The sequence below is a fragment of the Magallana gigas genome, chromosome 6 (genome assembly GCF_963853765.1).
Source record: "Magallana gigas chromosome 6, xbMagGiga1.1, whole genome shotgun sequence".
NCBI classification, from domain to species: domain Eukaryota; kingdom Metazoa; phylum Mollusca; class Bivalvia; order Ostreida; family Ostreidae; genus Magallana; species Magallana gigas.
In genome coordinates, this window is record NC_088858.1 from 5,379,358 (window position 1) to 5,403,416 (window position 24,059).

The window sequence follows — 24,059 nt, forward strand, 5'->3', positions numbered from 1 at the left end:
TTTTGAGAAGTGGACAGGCATAGCCTACATCCACTTAGGCTATGCCTGTCCACTTCTCAAAAGAGAACATATCATTATGTACATTGCATAGAAAAGAATGTTATTTTAAGTGTGCACCAAAATAAACATTAAACTCCATTCAACAGGGTCTAAAGGCAATGCGCATGGGGGCTGTCCTCCAGAAAATTATGATGGTGGGTCATTATTTTTCTTTCTCTTCTTTTTCATTCTATTGATGCCAGGATTGTGACTCAAATGAAAAATTAATGTAAACCTGCCATTGCTGATCTCGAAGGACATAGAAACATGGTCGAAAATTGCTGATTTGAAACTACATTGACTGTAGAGAGTTTGTGGGATACAGTCTACAAGATTTAACTGAATTGAGGCAGAGCTGTGTAATATTAACATGTGATAGATTACAACCTCTTATCACGATAATTACCAAGTACCATATCATATTTTTTATTGGAACCCAGCACAAGGGCTCAGAATCTCAAAATGTTCAATGACCACCATTATGATTCAGCTATAGAAACGATTTCTGAACTGAAACATGTAAAAATTTGGTCACTTCAAGGTAATTAAAATATTTAAACTTGAATTTAACATTTATTTAATTTTCATTCAAAACTCTCTCAAATGATATATTCAGCAGTGGTCAGTGATATTAATTAATTTGGTCAGTTAATTGTTTCCGCAATCTTTAATTCTTAATGACTCGACTAAACATGACAATAGAATCTAAACAAATGTAATGAGTATGTATTATCGTTAAGTTGAAAAGGATAAAAAAAACACAGCCAGTAAACACATTGTCCAGTATACACTGACGTTTCCAATTGCAAAATAGTTTTAATTCTTCACATGTCTCGAGAATTGAATACACTAAGAAAACTCGTCAGTTAAGAAGGTTCTGTTAAATGTAGCATAGTGTAGAGTTATGTGAGGCAGGATCAAGGATGCTGAAGAAGTCAGTAGGATCCCCATCCGACAAGTCGGTACTATAAGTTATAGTATAACCATCGTACCACGTCGCCTCATCAACATAAAACACATCACCGCGACAGGAGAGGAAGAAGACACTCTAGTCATTTCAGAATTATCTTAAAACGATTCATGGTGATTTCTAAACACCCAATACAATAAATAAATGAACGAGCACGTAAAATACTCACGTCGACCTCAGCACGATCTACGACAGGATAAACTCTTAATGCCATTATAATCACGTGACAATAACATTGCTCTCTCGGAAAAACCGCCGTTAAAATTTGGCTTAATTTAGATATGTAAAATCCCTTTTAAACAGTCTATATGTTTAGATAAAGTGTAATGTTGGATTTTCGTTGATGTTCTGCTTAATTTGGTTCAAGGCAAGTTATTGGTAAAAGAAAAGTATTCAGTAAGGAGTTCTCTTTAATTTACGCCTTTTAGTGCTACTATTTTTAAATTAGATAACTCGTTCAAAGTTTGTTCCTTTTCTCTTCATTCCCCCCCCCCCCCCTTACATACACACACACACACACAATTAAAAGAAAATTGTAACTGATTGATAATTTATGCCTTGGACTAGTTTCTTTTAGCAGCTGTTGCATTATATATTTTTATCCAACCACATTCATTACACCCTTTTATCAATATATTTTTTTTATTTACTTGATCCTTGCTTAATTTGTGCCAGAGACATAAATAACATTTGCTATTTATGTCTCCAATTGAGCTAATCAATTTTGTTGTACATGTATTCTAAATATAATATTTCAAAAAAGACAAAATTTGTTTTTGCACACGTAAAGTAAGTTTAGTGTGACATGTTATTTATAATTCATGCCTGCACAGAGAGAGAGAGAGAGAGAGAGAGAGAGATGATCTGAATATACTAAATATAACTGTTCCCGATCCAGTATATGTTAAATGCATCTGTATGCATGTATGTGCCAAAATTATGAATATTAAACACTTAAAGGTTAATAACAGTTTAATAATTATCACAGTTAAAAAAAATGGATGTGTAAATTGAATAAGATTGCACATATATACATGTATAGAAAAAAATAACATTTGTTAAGGGAAAGAGAGTGACATTATGAATTATAACAAATAGATAGTACATTTGTAAGAGTATGAACAATATGAATCAATATAAACAATTACAAAAAATGAGCATATAAGTGTTAAGCATTGATCTGTTGGACTTTTTCAGGGTATTCCACAAAGATGCCAATCTTAATATACATTGTTAACATGGAATTACTAGAATGATACAGCTAGCACATATGCATTTTTAACAGAGGTGTAAACCAGCAAAATCATGCAAAATTAACTTAAAATTGTTCTGGACTTTTGCTATCATTATTAACAATATGGTAGAAACATATTTGCTTGTTGAAATAATTTCTATAAGGCTTACATTTTTTTTCATGGTGGTAAGATTTTCAAACATGATGATTTGCTTATACAAGTATATCATGAACAAAAGAGTTCCTTTTTTTTTAAAATTGAAAGTGTTATCATTTCAGTAACATTCAATTATCTATAATCACAACAGTCTGTTGTGTTGTTAAATCAGTAAGAATTAAGTGTTAGATACTCTCTGAATAAATATATAATATAAATAAGAATAAATTATATTGTATTAACTATATAATGTTCATCAAAATGTGAGTTATATATCTACATTTTCAAAGCCAGCTCTAACTTTTTATAACTTCATCAAATAACACCATTGGCTTTAAGTTATTAATCACATACAATTTATAAATATGGCTCGGATTTATGCCTGCAGGACTAAATTTTGTCGTTTTATAAAATCTCTGTAACTTTCAATCAGAAAATGAAAAATTTTGTTTATACAGTTTGACTAGGAAGACGTCCACCCAGTTTGGTGATGGAATCTCTCATTTCAGCGTTTTGTTGCCTCAAGCTTTGGTTCTCTTCCAGGAGCTCACTGTTTCGGCTGGACAGGAAGACAGCGTCTTGTATGGCATCTTCCAGGAGCTGGCGGTACCTCTGATCCAGAGCTGCCTTCTGCTCCTCAAACATCTCACGGTATGCTCGGAACGTCTCCAAGTGCCGAAGCCTCTGAAATTCAAGTTCGTCTTTGTGTACTTGGTAAACATCATCCAGTTCCTTAACCAGTCTCTCCTTCTCCTGCTCCATCAGATGAATCTTCATGGTGGTCACAGGTTTTTCTAGCTTCATCTCTGCCAGTTGGACCTCTAAATGGGATACCTCTTGGGCACTGTAAGTTTTATTTTCGGTCAATTTCAACTGAATGTGAGATTTTTCTGTCTCAAATTCTGTCTTCATCTTCTCCATTTCATCTGCGATCATTGCCCTGTTTTCCTTTTCCACTTTCAATCGCTCCTCCTTTTCCACCTGTTGGCGTAACTCAGTGTTTCCCTTCATAGCTGACATCTGGGACTTTGCTTCATCTCTCTCTTCCTTCTGCTTTTCTGCAACATCCTTTAACTGGGACTTAATTTGCTTTAAAATCTCAGATTCTTTCTTCAGTTTTTCTTTTATCTCATGGATGGCTGTGACTCTTTTCTTTGTCTCTGAATCAGTTAGTTTTCCACTATCCTGGTACTTGGAATACTCGGCTATCTTCCTCTGGACCTCTTCATTTAAACCATCTACATTACTTCGCTTCTCGGAGTACTGAGCAGTTAATACATCTTTCTCTTTCTGGAGAATAAGCATCTTTTCCTGAAGTTCTCTGTTTCCTTTCTTCATATTATCAGTAACCCAGTCCAGTATTCCTTTGTTTGCTAAATTTACTTTGCGTTCTTCTTCGACCTTTTTGGACAACTTTTCCCTCTCAGCCCAAGTTGACATTTTTGCTATTTGCAGATCTTGAACAAGATCTTCAAGCTTCTGAACATCATCTCTACTTGGAGTGGATGTTGATGCAATCTTATCTCTTAATTTTGCAATTTCATCTCGGAGATCAGCAATTATTTCTGCCGTCTCATCCATATTTGCTTTCACATGATTTTTAGCTGATTTTGCGTAGGAGGCATACTGTAAGGTGGTCAAACTTTCTTTATGTACTTTATCAACAGGTGAGACGACAGCAAACATGAGAGTGACTGCATTTCCCCCAAAAGAGTCCTGGAGCACCCTAGTGATGGCAGAATCCCTAAAGGGCACATTGCTGCCTTTCTTTGGACCTCCAAGAGCACTTAACACATTCATCAAACCTTGAAGTCCAGCAACAGCATGTGGGTCGGATGTCCCCACCACCTCTCCCATTGCAAGATCTGCCAGACAGACGACGGATCTCACCCCGACTTTACTGGACTGTCTTGTGCGTTGCTCTATAGTGATGGTGAAGACAGAATGTGCCCTGGCCTGGTTAGCTTTGATGTCCCTTGCTCCTAGTTTTTTAACACGGGTTCCTTGTTCGTACAACTGGCTCATTTCTTCCCAGTTGTGAACAACAATCTCTGATAGACCCTCAATGAATATTCCTTTATGAGGATGCTGCCTTATCTTCATTTGGTTTACATGCGGATTCAACAAATCACTCATTCTCTCATCAAGAACCTCTAAATAGGACACAGAGATAAAGAACTCTTTGTTGCTTCTTTCTCCGATAGCTTGGTAAAGATTCCGGATGAAGCAGGGAGCAATTCCTGGATCGCTGTCTGTTCCAGACATAAGGTAAGTCTTTCCTGCATTTGTTGCACCCATCGCAATGATACTGACATTAAATCCCTCCATTGCTCGCTGCAGAAATGGCTCACAACGTTCTTTATAAATCTGCTCATTTTTAACTTTTGCATCACTTGAGTACGCTCCATCAAAGGAAAAGGAATGCTCTTTCCCACCCGATTCTATGAGCATTTTGTCACCAGAACACTTGACTACATTTTTGAATCCTTTATCTGCTTCATCTTGTGTAAGAGGACGGCAGCGCCCATAAACCTTAATCTGCACACTTTCAGGCATGATGGCGGCTCAAAGTTCAACTGAAACATTTAAAAGAGCATACTTATTACAATGCAAATTACATTTACCTGGTATACAATGCAGTTCCTTATGTAATTTATTAGCTAAAACATATCTAATTTATCAGGTTGAAGCATTGTAATACATGTATATCTACAGAATAGAAGCAGACTCTGCAAATAAGTACCAGATGAGATTATGTTACAGTGGGAGATACGAGTGCCTCTACTAAGGTTTGAACCCTGGTGTTCAAAAATAGCAGTTTAATAATCAGCATTATATTTTCAAACCTTGTTATTTTAAACACAAGGGGACCCAAAATAAAAAAGATATTTGAAGATCTATATTCAAGATTTTGAGATAAAATACTGGTACCCAAAGAGACAAAGAATTCAAACTCACTTTTAAATAACCATGGAATTCAAGATATTGAAGTTCAAGACAATGTTAAACATAGGAACTACATAATACATGTACTGGCATGCGATCAATTCTCGTCAAGAACCACATCTCGCCAGTGCATTGTTAATACAAGTATATATTATTTTTCATATATATATAATTCTATGTGTTGATCATGAAATGACAACAATGCAGTGCCGAAAATTGATCCTGGGCAAGAATTGGTCATATGCCAGTAGTGTATTACTGGAAATTACCTATCTTTGGACATGCATACAACAAGGCTCTAACCAAAGTTTTTGATTTTTAAATGATGATTTTTTACCCACAAAACAAATGGTTAAATAAGCCCATGCACAAATCAAGAGGTTTTTTTTCCATGGGGTAATCAGGATAATTTTGCTTACCGGTACTTGGGGATTCTGGGACCTGTTTTTGATAACTTGAAAATGTGAATCTAATAGGTTTGAATTTTTCAAGGAGGGAGTCCAGTCCCAATGTACTGACCCCCCCCCCCCCCCCCGAAAAAAATCTGCGCATGATGTAACCAAACTCTAGCATGATTGATAGTTGGAAATTGGCAGTATTAGGCAAATCACACACTATTCACTAAATCACAATAGCATAAAGACTCATTTTTGGTTACTTTCTACAGAGAAGAAGTGTGCATGCAGGAATAGTTTTATAGAGTATATAGCTTATTTATTTACTAATTTGGTCTAAAGATAAGAAGTGTCTCTGCGGTAAAGCTGCATGATTAACTCATCAGAAAAAGATTGCCATATTATATTTATGACCACTGGTACAATACTAATTTGCACTTTCGCAATATTCATGCATGCACGCACATTATGATTAACCGCCAAATTAACCGATGTAAACGTTAGGGAAATTCACCGGTCGCTTGTAAAAAAAAAACTCATGCTTCAGAACATTTAAAATTCATGAAATCATCTTACTGTCAACTCCAAAATGTTCTACATCAGAACTGTCATGCCATTCTATGAAATGGCCGCGTTACCTCACCAAGGTATTTGTAAACAATGATGACGTCATATATCGGTGTATAGTCCATCTGTCCAGCTGATACTTCGGTCCGCTTTGTAGTACAGAGGAGAAACGAGAATTCAATATAAGAGCAGTAAATGGTCTAAGTCAACATAGAGAAGGTAGTTTACGGGTCGAAACACCCACCCCTTTGAGATTGCTAAGCAAAAAACAAAAGTAAACAAAAAAAATGAAATAAATAAATAATAAATAAATAGGCCTAAATAAAATAAAAAAAGTAAAAAACAAAATAAACGTAAAAACAAGAAAACAAACAACAAAAACCTCAATTAAAAAACAGAGGTCCACAGGCTTTGACGGTCATCTGAGCCCGTAGATGGACCTGTCAGGAAGTCTTCAGCTATCAAACTATTGTAAAGACAAAGGAGTTTAATGCATTTACTATGGCTAGGCTACTGTGTACAGTAAGTTACAAAATTCCAATTCAAAAAGAGGACATAGGGACAATGCAGAGAGACTCTGGTCTAAGTCAAGACATAATAATTGAGAGACTCGGATGACCTAAAAAAAAAAAGAAGGGGGGGGGGAAGAGAGAGAGAGAGAGAGAGAGAGAGAGAGAGAGAGAGAGAGAGAGAGAGAGAGATGAGACATGCATTTAATGCTCATTTTTTGTTCCATACACATGATATATATATAAACCTCTCTCGTTTCACTACATATCTTCTCCAAAGTGGAAATGCATGAAACGATTAATTCTGATTCAGCCATGTCATCAACTATATAAACTTACCGTGGATTAGCATCTTTTATGAATCAGAATTAATCATTGCACGCATTTCAACTGTGTTTTCTAACCGTTTTACACATGTGATGCTATATGATGTGGATATTTCTTTGCATAAATAAACACACTTTCTGGAATTTGAATTGTTTATGACCTTTCATCAAGCTATAATTCTTTAAGTAGACCCAATAGCAGCGTTATCTTTGCTGCAATTTTAAAAATAAAACTATTTCAAGTTCTAATACTTCCTTTCAACACCCCCTACCACCCACCACCCCACGACCTTTGAAAAATGTCCATAGATGTGCGCATATTTAAGTGAAAAAAAAACCAACTTAATCGGCATTTGGTTAAGCAATACCATCGTTCGGAGCGCCAAAGAAAGGAAGATGGGTGGATGAAGGGATGGATGATTGGATTGAGCCTGGATGACATTTATTTAATATTGAAAAGGTCATGCGCTGATCCAAACTTTTTCACAAACAGTTACACCTCAACCCCCAATACCCCCCCCCCCCAAAAAAAAACCCAAAACCCTAGTCCCCCCCCCCCCCCCCCCGATCCGCTCATGCCTCTTCGCTAGCCAAGTGTTTACGATCCAGGAGGAGCAGAGTGGATCGAAAACCCTTGGCTAGCGAAGATGCCGCGCATGCTGAATGTTGATGATAATATATTGTCAATATATATATAACGGTTATTTGAACTTATCGATAGATAAAAAAAATCAGTAAAGATCATTTCAACTATGATGATTAAAATTCAATGCCCATGAAATTGTATTATATTGCTTAATACTGAAGAATTAAGATACGTGCACTTAATTTGTACTTGTCGGCACTTTCATTTATAACGTTAAATTTTTATATTCTCAACAATATATTTATGTCCTTTTGTTTAGTTTATTCTTAACTATTCTTTCCGTATGCATTTAGAATAAAATTTTGGCTTGCTTCATGATTGGTTTTAATTTTTCGATTTTCCTTAAATGTGTACCCTATTGAATGGGTCCCAAACAATAGGGAGTGAAATTATCAGGCTACCTAAAATATATGAAGAACGACTTATCTAAATTAACCATTAATTTAAAAATCGTAATTATTTATATTAAATATCTAAATTAAGTTTTCTCGGCCTGAATTTGGTGAAATGAATAATAAATTACTTTCGAAAATTTTTTTTCGTTTTTTTGTTTAAATTAATTTGATCCAAGGTCTAGCAGACGAGTTGCAAGGTGCGCGAAAATGGCGACACCAAAACAGAAAGAAAAGTTGAATAAAGAGAAATCTAAAAAGGCTGTGTCTCCAGGTAGTATAATATATGAGATCTGTATTGTGTCATTAGATTGAATCCAGAGTATGGTAAGCGCAATTAATTTCAATTCACAACATAAACAAAGAGATGTCTCTGTCGGCTGCTATATTGTAACACACAGCAACACAACTCGATGAAACAAACGAGTAGTGTGGTAAGATTATGAAATAACATCATCTATTATTTGTGACAATCTTCAGTTGTGTTGAAAACATAATAAGGAATGCAATCATGTTTCATTAATACTTGGCAATATTATGATTTTCAAATGAAAAGTATTTTCTCGGCATGGCAGACGCTTTCAAAATGGCGGCAAGAAATCAATTCTGTTTCGTCTATAAATAGATACATGTAAAAGAAGTTTTGATATTTATTGTAATTAACGCGAAATGATAGAATATTATATGAAAAAAATTATCAGAAATAGGAAGTTGAAGTTATAGAAAGTTACACAAAGTTCTACTCATCTTCAATATTGAAAATGCTATTGGATGTCCATTAATATTTCTGTAGTTAATTTCTGCCCATTGAAATACCACAAGTTCTCCAATTACCAATTATACTGCATTCTACAGGCTCCAATTTACTTTTATTAAAATTTACATATAGATCATATGAATTTCAAAATAATCAAATTTTAATTCTTATAATATTTATAGATTATGTTATGGCTTAGGAATTGAAACAAAATCATGATAATATTTAATTGTTATCAATTTCATTTTTTTCCTTTTGATTTATCATATTAAAAATCTCCTAAATTGTAATCAATTTTTATTAATATCCTATCCATCCATTGCTTTAATTATGTACAGTTTTTGACAGGAATTGATGTATAAAATTCATTAATTTTTTGTGTAAAGTTAAAAAAAAATGTTGATATTGACAGGGTCTGATAGAACTCTAAGGCAGAGGAAGATAAAAGTAGAAGTAGAAGATGAAGACAGCTCCTCATACATGTCTTTGGATGTCCTGGCACAAGTTGCATCAGCTACACTGGAGAAAGAACCAACTGGAAACAAACCAAAGTCCCCTGCTAAACGGGTAAATATCTCAAACTTATTTTTACTCACAAGAAATTCTTGTGAAAATCATATTAAATGTTATTGTTACCAGTATTTAAAGAATCAAATGTTCCAATTGATTTCATTATCTGTTATAGAATTGATTGATCCATGAATCAATAAAAAAAAACCAAATTTTGTTGGCTAATTTTATGTTTATAAGATATTTACCTAACTCGGCACAAGTTTAATGCAGACTCTCTAGTTATATACTCCATGCCAAAAAGTTGAGAGTGGCATAATGTTTTTGACCCGTCAGTCAGTCCTGTTTTTGTTGTTATACCCTACCCATCTTGTTATAGGAGGTATAATTTTTTTGACCCATTAGTCTTAGGTTTTTTTGTAAGCACAACTCCCCTTAATCTGCTGCATAAAACTTTCTAGCATATTAGGACACAATATCATATGTTGCTGTGCATATAACCAGAATATTCTGGTTCCATTATTTTTCTGTGAATTTTGGCTCTTAAAGCTGCTTGGTCCGATTTTTTTGTAATTACAGTATCAAATTTTTTTCCATACAAATCGTTTATCTTAGAAAGTTATGGACTTTCTCCTATTTACACCAACAGAATCAGTCTCCTTTCAAAGTTAGAAATATTCAAAGTAAATAAAAATAATTTCTCTTTGGGCAAAGGAAAAAACAAACCAAAATGCATCATGGGAATGTTTAGCAAAGGAAACAACTTGGTTTCGTCCCCCGAATGATTGGGGTTATTCAACCCGCATGCTATGCATCGATTGTAAAGAAAGCAGACTTTGGAAATATTAGCGAACAAAACGTACACATATTTATTTGTAATTTGTCTGATCATTTCGACCTTTATTTAAAGCGATGTCAAAGTCGTAATACAACCATACCCGTCTCGTCGTCAGGGGTGAAATTTAACATGAGGCGAAATAACGCGGTACCTTTTAATGTCGTTTGTTTTGTTAGCAAATTTTTTACGTATTTTTCTTCATTGAAATTTGGCATAATTGACGGGTAAAACTACTGCAATGTCTATTATTATACATATACTAAGCATAGTTATCGTTTAAAAGCGTGCAAAAAAATTGATATAAAATCGGACCAAGCAGCTTTAAGCACTTAGACTTCTTCTGGTTATTTTTTGTCAAATAATGGGGGGGGGGGGAGTATGTGAGCTTGCTCAATTTTTACTTCATTTTAAAAAGCACATGTTTTCCAGTCTTTTTGGTCATTATTTATGTGAAGAACTCTATAAACTTCACATGTCAATTTTATTAAAATTGGTTCAGTGCTTCATTGCATTGTAAATTTAACTTTTGGAAGAGAGATGATTTAATTACAATTCAGTGACTAATACCAAGAAATGACAGGACTCCTTCAATTACAGATACAGCTATGGATTTTAAAGACTTAGTCTGACTGCTGGACTATTTTTTTAATATTGTCCACAAATGCCATATTCTTTTCATAGATTCTTGATTTTTTTTTCCAGATAACAAAAAGAAATGTTCAGAACTTGGAAGTGTTCAACCTGGAGCAGATTCAGCTGTTATCTGAAAGATGTTTGGTCAACTTTTTCTCTGATTTAACTTCTAATGAAATCACCAGAAATTTTATTTTCACCTGTGCACTTATGCCAGACAAATGTCAGGTCCAGTACAAAAGTTTTGGTAATGAAACACAAGCAAGACTGAGGATGAAGAAGCATTTGAATGCCCATATACAGGATCTTTTGAAAGAGCAAAATGGTGAATATATGCATAATATTTATTAATTTTTAATTGTGTGTGGCTGTGTGCTGTTTCAAATTCCAATTGCCATTCCAATTCTTGAAAAGTTTAAACTGGTAGAGCATGAGAGATAGTCACTTAAAAGATTCATGACCTTTAAATCAGTCCATATATATATATATATATACTGTGGTTTCATCAATATTTGTTGAATACCAATTTTCGTGGATTTTGTTGTTAAGTTGATCCACGAAATTAAATGTTCCCTGAAGTTCAATATCAACTAACATTTTTTATTGATAGGATCAATGGCCACGAAATTACGTATCCTTGAAACTGTGGTTTTCAGAAAATCCCGAAAAATTGATACCCACGAAAATTAATGAAACCACAGTACATATGAAGGTCCATCAGTTGTATATACTATAATTTTAGGAAGCCACTAATTTTTGTTGCAATGTATTGTTTTAAGATCCAAAGAATAACAACAAACCAGAATTTGTAGCTGAGCCAGTGCATGTAAAGGAAAGAAAACAGAAAGGTACTGTACATAGTTCATCAAATATGTGCTCAAATTAAAAAGTAGAACATACAGTCAAACTTCGTTATCTCAAACAAGATGGGACTGTTTAAATAGTTCGAGATATCCGAGTATTCAAGATATCAAGGGTAAAATACTTTAAAAACTAAGTGGTAAGGACTTACAAATCACTCGACATCCTGTAAATTCCTTATTTTACTCGAGTAATTAATTCCGCGATTCATCGGTTTCCCATAAAATCGTGAATGTTGAAATTTTATCAAAGTTTCATGTAGTTTACATATGTTTGAAAATTAAAAGCGAGAGTTTAAAATTCACAAGACGGGCTTCTCACGAATTTACGCGGATATTATTTCCTCGCGTTTAATCAGCAATTTACAGTATCAATTGTATTCGAGATATCAGTGTTCGAGAAATCGAAGTTTAACTGTATTTCATAAAATAGCTACACTGCACAAGACTTTACAGACGGTACATATACCTGTATACTTTTACAAAAATAACAACAAACTTTGAGTATATATTCTTAATGTAAGAGAGAGAAAAAACAAATGATATTCTCTATTGAAAATCTTATTTGGGGTATTAATTTTGATGATCAGAGTTTTGGTTCACAGAAATCATGGGACCAAAACGAAAACCAACATCAGGAAGCAAGAACTATGTGTATAACAGAACCAGTAAACCTAAAAGGAAAAGATACACAGATCTTGATATTCATACCTCTGAAGACAATATAGTGGATGAAGCAGAGGTACAATATGAAAGGGTTGATGCAGAGGATAAGGAAAGCTTAATTCAGCACCATTTTTCAGAGAGAAGTTTCATGCTTCGAAAATACGCTCATAAACAATCAACAAGAATACAGCAGAAGCTTCAGAAAAAAGGAGAAACTGCCAAAGAACCATGTATAGATGTTGGAGAGGACAGTGATGTTGGGGATGACACCGAGAAAAGAATTGAAGAAAATGAGCAGTTTATCATTGAGTTGATGAGGAGAACCCAGCCCCATCATGATCATGGATACACCACAGTTTTTGGAAAGAAAAAGGGAATCGAGATCATTGATCAGATAGAATTTGAGAATCCTGAAGATGAAGTCCCAGTAAATAATGACAACAATCAATATTATGGCAAAAGAGTGATCCATCCAGATAGGAAGGCTGAACCTATCCTATGTTTAGGAAATGTATCAGTTATGGATGAATTGTCCAGCAGTGGAACGAGTACTGATGAAGCATCAAAAACAATAATCGTATGTGCTGAGGAGATCATTGATGAAAACCCTGAGGAAGAAATCAACTTAATCGAGGGAACAGAGAAATTGGGAGATTCAGGGAAAAGTAAGGGCATTGAAAGATTCAATCTGTAGATAGGTATTATTCTATAGCAACTCATCATTAGAGTCTTTGCACATTGTAATTTTAGCCAACTTTGGGCATTTGTGTAAAAAATGTGAGGTATGAGAAACTATTTTTAATTTGAACTTTATATACAACCTAATACATTTTACATTATAAAATAGTTTCCAAAAGGAGGCATGGATTTCTTTGATTGATTACAAAAAAATATACTTTACAATTTTTACGTAACCTCTTAAACCAAAAAACTTCAGTTTATTGTGCCATAAACCTAATGTTGAAACCCATTCATTCAAATGATAAATCATCTTAGAAATTTTCTTTTCTTTTTTTTCTGCTATCTGAAAAGAAATCTTAATTCGTGTCCAAATTTAAATTTGATTATTGATATATAAATTGTTTTTGTTAAAGGTAAATATGTGGACAAATGTATTAATATTTATACTATACTATACACAATTTTGCAAAGTTTTAGTCAGCCCCCTTTAGAACTTTCCTTGTATAGTCTAGGTGCTTGGCCTAACTTGTGCCTGTTGTTTCTGAGTATATTTATAACCCCCGCAAACAAAGTTTGGGGGGGTATATAGGAATCACCTTGTCCGTCTGTCCCTCCGTCTGTCTGTGCAATTGTGTCCGGTCCATATCTTTTTTATGAAGAAACATTGGAAGTTCTTACTTCACACAAAGATTGCTTATGACCGAAGGGTGTGTCATGACCTTGACTCAAGGTCGTTTGGGCAAGGTCAAGGTCACTGGCAGAAAAAATGCAAAATTTGTGTCCGGTCCATATCTCTCTTAACGAGAAACATTGGAAGTTCTTACTTCACACAAAGATTGCTTATGACCTAAGGGTGTGTCATGACCTTGAACAAAGGTCATTCAGGCAGGTTCAAGGTCACTGGCAGAAAAAGTGCAAAATTTGTGCCCGGTCCATATCTTTCCTAACGAGAAACATTGGAAGTTCTTACTTCACACAAAGATTGCTTATGACCTAATGATGTGTCATGACCTTGACCCAAGGTCATTTGGGTAAGGTCAAGGTCACTGGCAGAAAGTGCAAAATTCATGTCCAGTCCATATCTTTCTTACGGACAAATATTGAAGTTCTTAATTCACAAAAATACTGCTTATAACCTTAGGGTGTGTCATGACCTTTAACCAAGGGTCAATTGAGGAAGTTCAAGGTCATTGTTTCAAAAATGTGTGGGGAAAAAATTCGGAAAAAATCGGGCTCAGTATACCAATAACTCAAAATGTTTAAATATTAAATGGTTGTTAACGTAAGGATGCAAACGTCCTCATGCATTAACAGTTAACTTAAAATAAAATGGAATTAAAGGATAGAAATTGGTTTGTTTACTCATATTAGCATTAACAGTTTTAAAAAAAAAAAGAGCAATTATTATTTATAGAAAATGGACAGTGAAATACATTCATCCAATATTTTCTATAATAGCAAAAATACATGGCATTGCGTAATGATTTTTTCTCAGCGGGGGTATCAATTGTGAGCTTGCTCACAGTACCTCTAGTTCATGTAGATCACATTTGTTATTGCAAATGTACATGTATAGAAAATTAGTTATTTTAAAAACCCATTTCTTAGGAAAATGAATCAATCTGAGGTATGTAATTTAATTGGTTTTGATAGTTTTAGTTTGTTACTGTTTTTGAATTACTGTATTATATCTGTTTCAGTTAGTTACCATGGTTACAGTTGGTTAATTTAGTGTTCTTTTTTTCAGGATTTATTTTTCATAGTTATATTCCGATAATGAATTAGATAAAGAGATCAAACTTGTGGAATTATATGGATGATAAAAAAGACTTGTAAAATTATAATTTGCTATTGTTTATAATAAGATATTGACAAAACGATATATTAATGACAAGGTGACCTGCTTCTGGTACTTTTAACTTTGATATTCATTAACTTAATTTAATATTTTTATTAAATGCTGTGTAAACTTGTCTCTCTCTCTGATAAGAAATGTCAAATTCACCTTTATTCACAGGACCTTATCCCCCAATGCCAAGGTTTCCTGTGGCTTGGAAAGGGAGGATAGCAGATGATGAACTCTTCAATGATGATGAAGACTTCAGCATGTTGCGGAAAAGAAGAAAAATGGATAAAGAAGGTTCTGCAGAATGGGAAAGGGTTTGTAATTCATATTGTTTGGCTTTTGAATGTTTTCATATAAGGGTCAAAGTGACATTTTTATAGGATAGCAGCAGATCGATAGCTCTTGTGAAAAATTTGAGTTGACATGTCATAGAGCTACTGTTCCTCACAGACAAAAAACTTCAATTTACAAATTGTGCTAGTTTTAGTTCCATTTACTTTATTTTTATTACACTTTCTGAGAAAATTGCGAAGATATTCTTCAGATATTTAACTAATGATTTTTTCATGCTACTTGCCCTTGACTTTCTTTTAAACATGCCCACTGGCCTTGTAAAGTGAATTTCATGCATGTTTCATTAACGTGCAGATCAAGAGTTGCCATTACATGTATTTCATATGATCAAACTACACTTCTTCACTTTACTGGGCTGGTGAGGATCTTTAAAATAACCTCAGAGGCAGGTACAGTTAAAAAATCTGTAAATTATACTATATTAGAGGAAAAATTGTTACAAGTTTCACATTTAGGTTTGCAAATATTATGAATACAAAGTTAATAGAAGTGAAAAACACCAATTCAGTAAAATGCTTACATTTTGTAGAAGGCAGCCCTGAAATGTATCCGTGAATTGAAAGGTAAAAAGAAGGAAGACAAGCAGCCACTTTATTGCAGAATATGCAAAGACAAAACCTTTACAGCAAGTGCTACCCTCATGTACCACTACAGAAGCCATGCAGGTAATTGTTGTGTTGCTTACAGTCTTGGGATCTGCCAAACATGTGACATATACTGTATACAAGGATATATTCGCCCCCATCTTATTTTCGCACCTTTCCCCCTCGTTGTCAGCGGGCGAATTTGAGACTGGGCTAATTCCAATGTCTCAAATTATCTCTCTTTAAACACAACATTGTCTGGGCAAGTTCAAGACGGGACAAAACTGCAAGTGTAAAAGGGCAAAAATTATACAGGGCGAAAATAACCCTGTATACAGTAGGCAAGTCCATATAGTGGCACTGTTTCTTTATAATAATTATAATGAAAAGACACAATAGGTAGTCAACATTAGACGATGATATTCTATGTAAATGTAAGTCTCAATTTGGCCGCATTTAATATGCATTTAGATTTTCATCCTGATATGCAATAAAAAAAGGTCCAGATGGTGATCTTATTATTTAATTGGAATTTTTTACATTCTTTTTGCTCCATTTCTTTACGTTCATTTGATTAATTTACATCTAATGAGTATTTAACTAACATCACAATGAAAATAAGATTCCTGCCTGCTGCCTTATATGTTAAAAGTTTTGGTCAGAGAAACGGAAGATAAATAGGGGGAGGGGGGGGGGGGCTAATTTTTACATTGATTAATATTGTCCTATTTTATAATTTCATTGCCAGACATGGTTATCAGATTAAACTTGGCCCCTAAATATCTCCTCTTTGATATTATCATTGCCCAGCAGCTTGATGTGATCTGACTATTATTTCAAGTTATTGTAATATAAGTTTCTCAGTCAACTGAAATAAAACAACTGGATGAAAAATATTTAGAGCGGGAGGCAGGGATAAGAATTTTCAATTTATGAATTTTATGAATGGTTAAAGTAAGGATAAATCCCTGAGCAACTTTTTCCTTTAACACAACTTTTAAAAAAAGATCATTTATTAATTTCCATGTTAAGTGCTTGATATTGTATATTTACCACAATCTTTACTTGCAGGAATAAAACCATTTGTGTGCCTTATCTGCAATACTACATTTACAAGGCAGCACAGCTTGAACTACCATATGCTCATTCACAACAACCAAAGCAGATTTACATGCAAAGACTGTGGTCGAAAGTTCAGACATCCAAGTCATTTCAAGGTATGTATGTGTAAGAATTAATTTTAATAATACTATAAAGGTCACCATTTCCGCCTTTGTCAAATAAAAAATAGCCATTATCTAACAAATCTGGGAAATTGGGCATACAAAAAACAGCTTTAATCAGACCCCTGGAACAAACCAGGAGGTAAAAGGGGTTTTTTATTTGACCATTTGATGCCTTTTAGCAATAGCTTTAATATGTAGAACAAAAAACAAAATCCCGAGTGCAGAAGTTTTAAGAAAATGTAAAAAATGTGCAAAATTGATACATTTCAAGCAAAATCCCATAGGGTCTTATGTTAAAATTAACAAACTTTGAGATGACCCCTTAAACAAACGATGTGGTAAATGGCTTATTTTTTAACTTAAAATAATAATTATATCAGTAGAAATTCATGTAAAATATTTCATTTAAAAATCTAGGGCAGAACAAATTAGACCTGGCCTCGTTAAATTCTGACATTTCTTGTAATTAATCCCTCAATTTGTCAGTACTTCTAATTGCTGATCATCCATATTTTCCTGTAGGGTAATGCAGCAAAAACATATATAGTTTACATATCATGTAGACTCTTTGTCTATTTAAGAATTTTAAGTCATTTATATTTCATTAATTGTGATTACTTTAGGAACACTTGAGAAGACACACAGGAGAAACTCCATTCGTGTGCACAGATTGTCCACAAAGATTCAAAACTCGGAATACATACAAAAGACACTTGAAGACCAGACATGGAAAACTCCTAACAGCGGATGGAATTCGGTGGTTAAGCGTAGAGGAGTTTGCCAAAATTCGCACGAAACCTTACAGAAGAAGTCCGGAGCGTCAGAGAAGAAAAAGTAAAGAACAAACCATTCTTCCGTCCCGGCGGTCAGTTGATATGGACGGACAGTCAGACTCGGACAGTAGTACCATATCTGTGACGGGAGATTTGGAGGAGTTAGTGGACATTAAGCTAGAGATGGACCAACCTCTAGATTTAGGAGAAAACCAGGCAGATATGTTGAATGTCCAGGATCCTGATAGCCAGGACCAAAAGCCTGTTGTTGACGATCTTCGCAAGATTATTGTTCCGTTTGGGGTCAATATTGCAGTCAACTCTTAGCATGTTAATTTTTTTGTTATGTGGTCACTTGTAGATCTGAAAGTTGTTAGCATTGTTAATAAATGTGCTGCCTTGTAAATATGCTACAGTTTTAGCAATACCACTAAATTTTATGGGAGCAAGCTTCAAAACATTGCATTACATATTTGGACAATATACTGTACATACATTATTCTCATAGAATTAGATGTATATGATTTTTACCTATAGTAATATTTAGGAACACTTTGTACTCTAAGATATCATGTAAAATTGTTTTACTATTCTTATAATAGCAAATTATATCAATGTCTGTCCTGAATTCTTAATTAGAATTACTTTTTGGTGATATTTAGAAAGTACATATATATGTGGTCTGGCGCAAATGTTCTGTCTTCCTTTATTAAGTGCTGAAGTTTTCTTGTCAAACAATCTATAAATCAGAAGTACATGTATTGCTTTTGAATGAAAAGAAACTAAAAAAAAAATTAGATTGATTTATTTTTTTTGTAAAATCTCCTACTGTATAATTTTTCTAAACCTACACCTACCAGTATTACCCCAGTTAAAAAAAAAAGAGATTGAAATCTTAAATTTATTCATCTTTTGCATTTTCATAATCTTGTGGTAAAATTCTTGTATAATGAGTTATAGGATATCAATTTCTGTTAAGGAAAGAATGCAAACATGTATATTGGAGATTTTTTTAGAGATGCTTCAGCATTTCAAATCAATAAGGGAACAGAAAAGTGTGTGAAATATGACATTGAAAGTTTTTTAAGTGCATTTTTACAACAGTTACCTGTATGGATAGCGTTATGAAAATTTTGAATTGATCTTTGTATTAATAACATTGCAGCACTATTATCCTAGTAAAATGGAAAATTAAGTTTTGCATGTTTTGTATTAAAATACATGTATAACACCCATATGTTGTGATGCCGAAAGGCTATTCTTATCTTTAAGAGCATGAGTCTGTGAACTGAATTGTTGCTTACATACAGGTATTATTAATTGAAGCCATGATCTGTCTTTTTTTAACTTGTACATTACATCTCAAATAAGGTGCCAATGATTGTTCTGATATAGCAGTTTGAAGTTTTGTCTTCTTTTTACTTTTTATTTTGTTTTGAAATAAACACTGCAGTGGTAAAAAAAAAATGAATTGCATGTATTTTGAATTTTTGGTTTAGTTAATTTACAAAGAATATATTTGGTTTTGTAGAGAATTTATCATTTGAATCTTTAGTCTGATTTTGTAGGTTTGGACTGCTGTATCATTGCATAAATATCTCCATAAATATATATTTCTAAATAAAGAAAGTTTGATTGATTATTTTAAATCAGAGTTAGTGTCAGTGTGGTGAATAAATACAGTTCTATGATTCTCATGTGATGAGGGATGAGTGTGATTGAGGGATGTATTAATCAAGCATCAAAACATTTAACAGCCTTGAAATTGATACAGAATTCCAATGCCTATCACTCATCACTTGAAACGATGGTGATTTTTGAAATTGTAGAAGGATCAAATGAGTCTGTATATTGATTAACAATGGAGTGTGTGAAGTATACCTGTAATGCAGGGCATCATTTTAAACAAATGTACAGTCATATAAACTAGAATGTTTTGTATTCTATAACCAGTGAATAACATTTGTTTGATTATGTAATGAACACAAGTGTAAGATTATTGCATGTTTCATACATTACACTCACATTTTTTATATCTGTTGCAAGGATATTGCTATGATGTGATGCCATACATTTAGAATATTTATTCCTGCATACACTCAAAATTGAAATTTTCCATTTATAAACTTAATTTCAATGGGAGAATCAATTTTTTTTCCAGTGTGAGGTTTTTTGGATGTCGTATGTACACCAACATCATTCTATATTTTGTATGTTCTTTTTGTTCCCTTGAATATTTGAAGATGGCTGACTGTTTGGCATTTAACACAATGAACAATAGTAATATAAGGTTCTTTGAGTTTATGTACCATACACATTGTGCTAAATCTGATAGTTGATCAAATGAATAACAATAAAAACTGCCTTATCAAAACCTTTTTAGCTCACCTGAGCCAAAGGCTCAAGTGAGCTTTTCTGATCACAATTTGTCCGTTGTCTGTCGTCGTTGTCGGCGTTGGCGTTGTAAACTTTTCACATTTTCATCTTCTTCTCAAGAACCACTGGGCAGATTTCAACCAAATTTGGCACAAAGCACCACTAGGTGAAGGGGATTCAAGTTTGTTCAAATGAAGGGCCACGCCCTCTTTAAAGGGGAGATAATTGAGAATTATTGAAAATTTGTTGGTATTTTTCAAAAATCTTCTTCTCAAAAACTATTCGGCCTGAAAAGCTCAAACTTGTGTGGCGGCATCCTCAGGTAGTGTAGATTCAAGTTTGTTCAAATTATGGTCCCCAGGGGTAGGGAGGGGCCACAATGGGGGGATCAAGTTTTACATAGAAATATATAGACAAAATCCTTAAAAATCTTCTTCTAAAAAACTATCAGGCCAGAAAAGCTCAAATTAAAATGGGAGCCTCCTCAGGTAGTGTAGATTCAAGTTTGTTCAAATCATGGTCCCCAGGGGTAGGGTGGGGCCAAAATGGGGGGATCAAGTTTTACATAGGAATATATAGAGAAAATCTTTAAAAATCTTCTTCTAAAACATTATTAGGCCAGAGAAGCTCAAATAAAAGTGGAAGCATCCTCAGATAGTGTAGATTCAAGTTTGTTCAAATCATGGTCCCCAGGGGTAGGGTGGGGCCACAATGGGGGGATCAAGTTTTACATAGGAATATATAGAGAAAATCTTTAAAAATCTTCTTCTAAAAAATTATTAGGCCAGAAAAGCTCAAATAAAAGTGGAAGCATCCTCAGGTAGTGTAGATTCAAGTTTGTTCAAATCATGGTCTCCGGGGCTAGGGTGGGGCCACAATTAGGGGATCAAGTTTTACATAGAAATATATAGACAAAATCTTTAAAAACCTTCTTCTAAAAAACTATCAGGCCAGAAAAGCTCAAATTAAAATGGAAGCATCCTCAGGTAGTGTAGATTCAAGTTTGTTCAAATTATGGTCCCCGGGGGTAGGGTGGGGCCACAAGAGGGGGGTCATGTTTTACATAGGAATATACAGAATTTTTTTTTTAAAATCTTCTTCTCAAAAACTTTAAGGCCAGAAAAGCTTAAATTTGAGTGGAAGCATCCTCAGATAGTGTAGATTCAAGTTTGTTCAAATCATGGTCCCCAGGGGTAGGGTGGGGCCACAATTAGGGGATCAAGTTTTACATAGAAATATATAGACAAAATCTTTAAAAATCTTCTTCTAAAAAACTATCAGGCCAGAAAAGCTCAAATTAAAATGGAAGCATCCTCAGGTAGTGTAGATTCAAGTTTGTTCAAATTATGGTCCCCGGGGGTAGGATGGGGCCACAAGAGGGGGGTCATGTTTTACATAGGAATATATCGAATTTTTTTTTTAAAATCTTCTTCTCAAAAACTTTAAGGCCAGAAAAGCTTAAATTTGAGTGGAAGCATCCTCAGATAGTGTAGATTCAAGTTTGTTCAAATCATGGTCCCCAGGGGTAGGGTGGGGCCACAATTAGGGGATCAAGTTTTACATAGAAATATATAGACAAAATCTTTAAAAATCTTCTTCTAAAACATTATTAGGCCAGAGAAGCTCAAATAAAAGTGGAAGCATCCTCAGATAGTGTAGATTCAAGTTTGTTCAAATCATGGTCCCCAGGGGTAGGGTGGGGCCACAATTAGGGGATCAAGTTTTACATAGAAATATATAGACAAAATCTTTAAAAATCTTCTTCTAAAAAACTATCAGGCCAGAAAAGCTCAAATTAAAATGGAAGCATCCTCAGGTAGTGTAGATTCAAGTTTGTTCAAATTATGGTCCCCGGGGGTAGGATGGGGCCACAAGAGGGGGGTCATGTTTTACATAGGAATATATCGAATTTTTTTTTTAAAATCTTCTTCTCAAAAACTTTAAGGCCAGAAAAGCTTAAATTTGAGTGGAAGCATCCTCAGATAGTGTAGATTCAAGTTTGTTCAAATCATGGTCCCCAGGGGTAGGGTGGGGCCACAATTAGGGGATAAATTTTTATATAGGAATATATAGAGAAAATCTTTAAAAAAATTTCTTTTCAAAACTTTTTGGCCAAGAAAGCTCAAATTGTAACCATCCTCAGATAATGTAGATTCAAGTTTGTTCAAATCATGGTCCCTGGGGGTAGGGCGGGGCCACAATGGGGGATAAATTTTTATATATAGAGAAAATCTTTAAAAATCTTCTTCTCAAAACTATAAGGCCAGGAAAGCCCAAATTTAAGTGGAAGCATCCCAAGATCGTAAAGATTCAAGTTTGTTTAAATAATAGTCATGGGGTATGGTGAGGCCACAATGGGGGATGAATTTTTACATAGGAATATATAGAGAAAATCTTTAATATCTTCTTTTTAAAAACTATTTGGCCAGAAAAGCCTAAACTTGTGTAGAGGCATCCTCGGATAGTGTAAATTCAAGTTTGCAAAATCACAGTCCCTAGTGATAGGGCTGGGCCGTGACGGCAGTTTGAATTTTTACATAGGAATATATAGAGAAAAATCTTTAAAAATATTCTGGGAAAGTTTTCGGTCCAAAACTCAGTACTTAGTGTGAAAGCACAGGTTATGCAGATTTAAGTTTGATGAAACCATGATTCCCTAGAGAAAAGGGGGGCCACGAAATGGAGGGGGGGGGGGGGGGGTAAATTGGAATAGAGAAAAATCTTCTTACAGGTACAACAACAAAAGGGGCTTGGTATTTACCCAAAAAAAGAGGTGGATAAAAATTGACAGATTTTCTATTTTTTTTAGCAAGATCTACTGTACTTAGTTGTCAAGATATTTTGATACTGTAATGCTAATTTGATCAGAATTAAGGCAATTGTTGCTCAGGTGAGCGATGTGGCCCCTGGGCCTCTTGTTAAACATGCAATGTAATGTTGTGTTGTAGCTATAGATTTTGTTTTATTTCCTCTGCAGCTCTGTTGCTTTTTTAAAGTTACAACAGCATGATCAGTAAATGTTGCTTCACACCAAGTATGTCCTTAAACTTTTGTTCTATAGACTCCTCGATTTTTCTTTCTTTTTGAGTGTACGCCTGCAATGACTATCAGATTTTTTTTTAAGTGGAAAAAATACTTTTGTACATGTATATCATTGAATATTTTGTTGCATCAATTATTATACCATAGAAAATATACTGAACAAGAAAGTTTTGTCAAATCAAATGTTGATTGTTTGTAAAAATCTTTGTTGATATTAGATTGTTAAACTGATGCATGTATTCCACAATATTGTCAGGGTTGTAATGCCATGAATGCAAGTGTTAATAAATTGTTACATTTTGTACATAACAGTAAATCTCTGTCTTTATTATTGTTACCTTTTTTATGGTACAGAAAATCACCTTAAATCGTCTTTAAACAATTTAATTTGAGTATTACATGAAGAAATTACATTTATTCCCTATAATTTTGTTTTCTAATGCTAAGCCTAAATATATGTAAAAAATTATATACATTTGTGTAAAATTTGAATGTTATACAAGTGGGTTATATTGGCCGTAGTGTACATGCTTTCAAACGAGATTTGCTAGAATACGTCTGCATGCGCATCATATTGTGAAATAGGGAAATAGTTATGATATACAACATACAGTCAAAACTTCGCTATTTCGAACTAGATTGCTCTGATTAAAAACTTCGAGATTTTCGAGTATTTGAGATATCGAGGGTAAAATACTTAAAAATATGTGGTTGGGACTTACAAATCACTTC

At 34.0% G+C, this 24,059-nt stretch overlaps 3 protein-coding genes across 10 annotated transcripts in view; 1 reads left to right on the plus strand and 2 right to left on the minus strand.

The window, feature by feature from the left end:
- Positions 1-1,328, minus strand: part of LOC105319920 (EH domain-binding protein 1) — a 50,309-nt gene extending 48,981 nt beyond the window's left edge. For 5 of the 8 annotated variants that reach the window (XM_034470607.2, XM_034470600.2, XM_034470603.2 and 2 more), the window contains exon 1: positions 1,179-1,327. The gene's annotated coding sequence lies outside the window, so the exon portion shown is untranslated. Of the gene's footprint in view, positions 1-1,178 lie in introns of all 8 variants that reach the window. The other 3 variants (XM_034470606.2, XM_034470599.2, XM_034470597.2) reach the window with 1 other exon arrangement.
- Positions 1,329-1,968: 640 nt separating this feature from the next.
- Positions 1,969-6,462, minus strand: LOC105328470 (chromosome-associated kinesin KIF4). The gene is made up of 2 exons (XM_011429351.4): positions 6,318-6,462; positions 1,969-4,976 (listed from the first exon to the last, which is right to left on the minus strand). Exon 2 carries the CDS (start codon positions 4,954-4,956, stop codon positions 2,851-2,853), a length of 2,106 nt encoding a protein of 701 aa, XP_011427653.3. The 5' UTR covers positions 4,957-4,976; positions 6,318-6,462; the 3' UTR covers positions 1,969-2,850.
- Positions 6,463-8,363: 1,901 nt separating this feature from the next.
- Positions 8,364-23,655, plus strand: LOC105328471 (uncharacterized). Its single transcript, XM_011429352.4, has 9 exons — positions 8,364-8,455; positions 9,351-9,505; positions 10,989-11,244; positions 11,699-11,767; positions 12,385-13,110; positions 15,144-15,286; positions 15,856-15,991; positions 16,982-17,127; positions 17,760-23,655. Exons 1-9 carry the CDS (start codon positions 8,392-8,394, stop codon positions 18,234-18,236), a joined length of 2,172 nt encoding a protein of 723 aa, XP_011427654.2. The 5' UTR covers positions 8,364-8,391; the 3' UTR covers positions 18,237-23,655.
- Positions 23,656-24,059: the final 404 nt, after the last annotated feature.

Coding starts and splice junctions, on each gene's coding strand:
- LOC105328470 (XM_011429351.4), bottom strand. CDS start 4,956: ATGCCTGAAAGTGTGCAGATTAAGGTTTATGGGCGCTGCCGTCCTCTT.
- LOC105328471 (XM_011429352.4), top strand. CDS start 8,392: ATGGCGACACCAAAACAGAAAGAAAAGTTGAATAAAGAGAAATCTAAA. Junction 8,456..9,350: donor TAAAAAGGCTGTGTCTCCAG/GTAGTATAATAT, acceptor TGATATTGACAG/GGTCTGATAGAACTCTAAGG. Junction 15,287..15,855: donor GTTCTGCAGAATGGGAAAGG/GTTTGTAATTCA, acceptor TACATTTTGTAG/AAGGCAGCCCTGAAATGTAT.